This window comes from Antrostomus carolinensis, unplaced genomic scaffold, assembly GCF_000700745.2.
Source record: "Antrostomus carolinensis isolate BGI_N321 unplaced genomic scaffold, ASM70074v2 scaffold47904, whole genome shotgun sequence".
In the NCBI taxonomy this organism is placed as follows: domain Eukaryota; kingdom Metazoa; phylum Chordata; class Aves; order Caprimulgiformes; family Caprimulgidae; genus Antrostomus; species Antrostomus carolinensis.
The window spans coordinates 513-978 of NW_010310981.1; the positions used below are offsets into that span (position 1 = coordinate 513).

Here is a 466-nt window from a genome sequence, read left to right on the forward strand (position 1 = left end):
CCAGCACCAGCAGCGTCAGCAGCAGCAGCACCACCGACGTCTCGTACACCCTGGCCATGATGCCCTGTGGGAACTGGGTTAGTGAGGAGCTAATGGGGGGAAATGGGGGGTGGGGGGACACATCTGCAGCGTCACCAACCTTCTTGGATCCTGCAAAACCTTCTGATTCGGTGAAGAAGTAGGCGAAGGGCATGAGGAAGACAAGGGACAGGTTGGAGAAGAGGAAGACCAAGTTCCAGAGGCCTGGAGAGGTAGGGGGATGGCATGGAGTGAGCTCTTGGTGGGGGACAATCCTGACCCACAGCCCTTGGGGCACCCTGGGGCCACCCCACACACCCACCGTGGACCAGGGAGCCGTTCAGCCACTGGATGTAGTAGTTCTGGGGGAAGGAGAGCAGCACCTCGTTGCTGATGATGGAGAAGGGCAGCAGGAGGACGGCGCCCAGCGCCACGGCCAGGGTGAAGG

At 61.2% G+C, this 466-nt stretch overlaps 1 protein-coding gene across 1 annotated transcript in view; it reads right to left on the minus strand.

Moving 5' to 3' along the window:
* The window catches only part of LOC104523873 (protein LMBR1L), a gene marked incomplete at both ends in the record, with an annotated part of 1,354 nt that overhangs the window by 266 nt on the left and 622 nt on the right, over positions 1–466 (minus strand). The window contains 3 exon segments of the mRNA XM_029084655.1: positions 1–64; positions 140–243; positions 341–466. The exon segment at positions 1–64 is cut by the window's left edge and continues 57 nt beyond it; the exon segment at positions 341–466 is cut by the window's right edge and continues 25 nt beyond it. Of these exon segments, the coding sequence (XP_028940488.1) occupies positions 1–64; positions 140–243; positions 341–466 (294 nt within the window).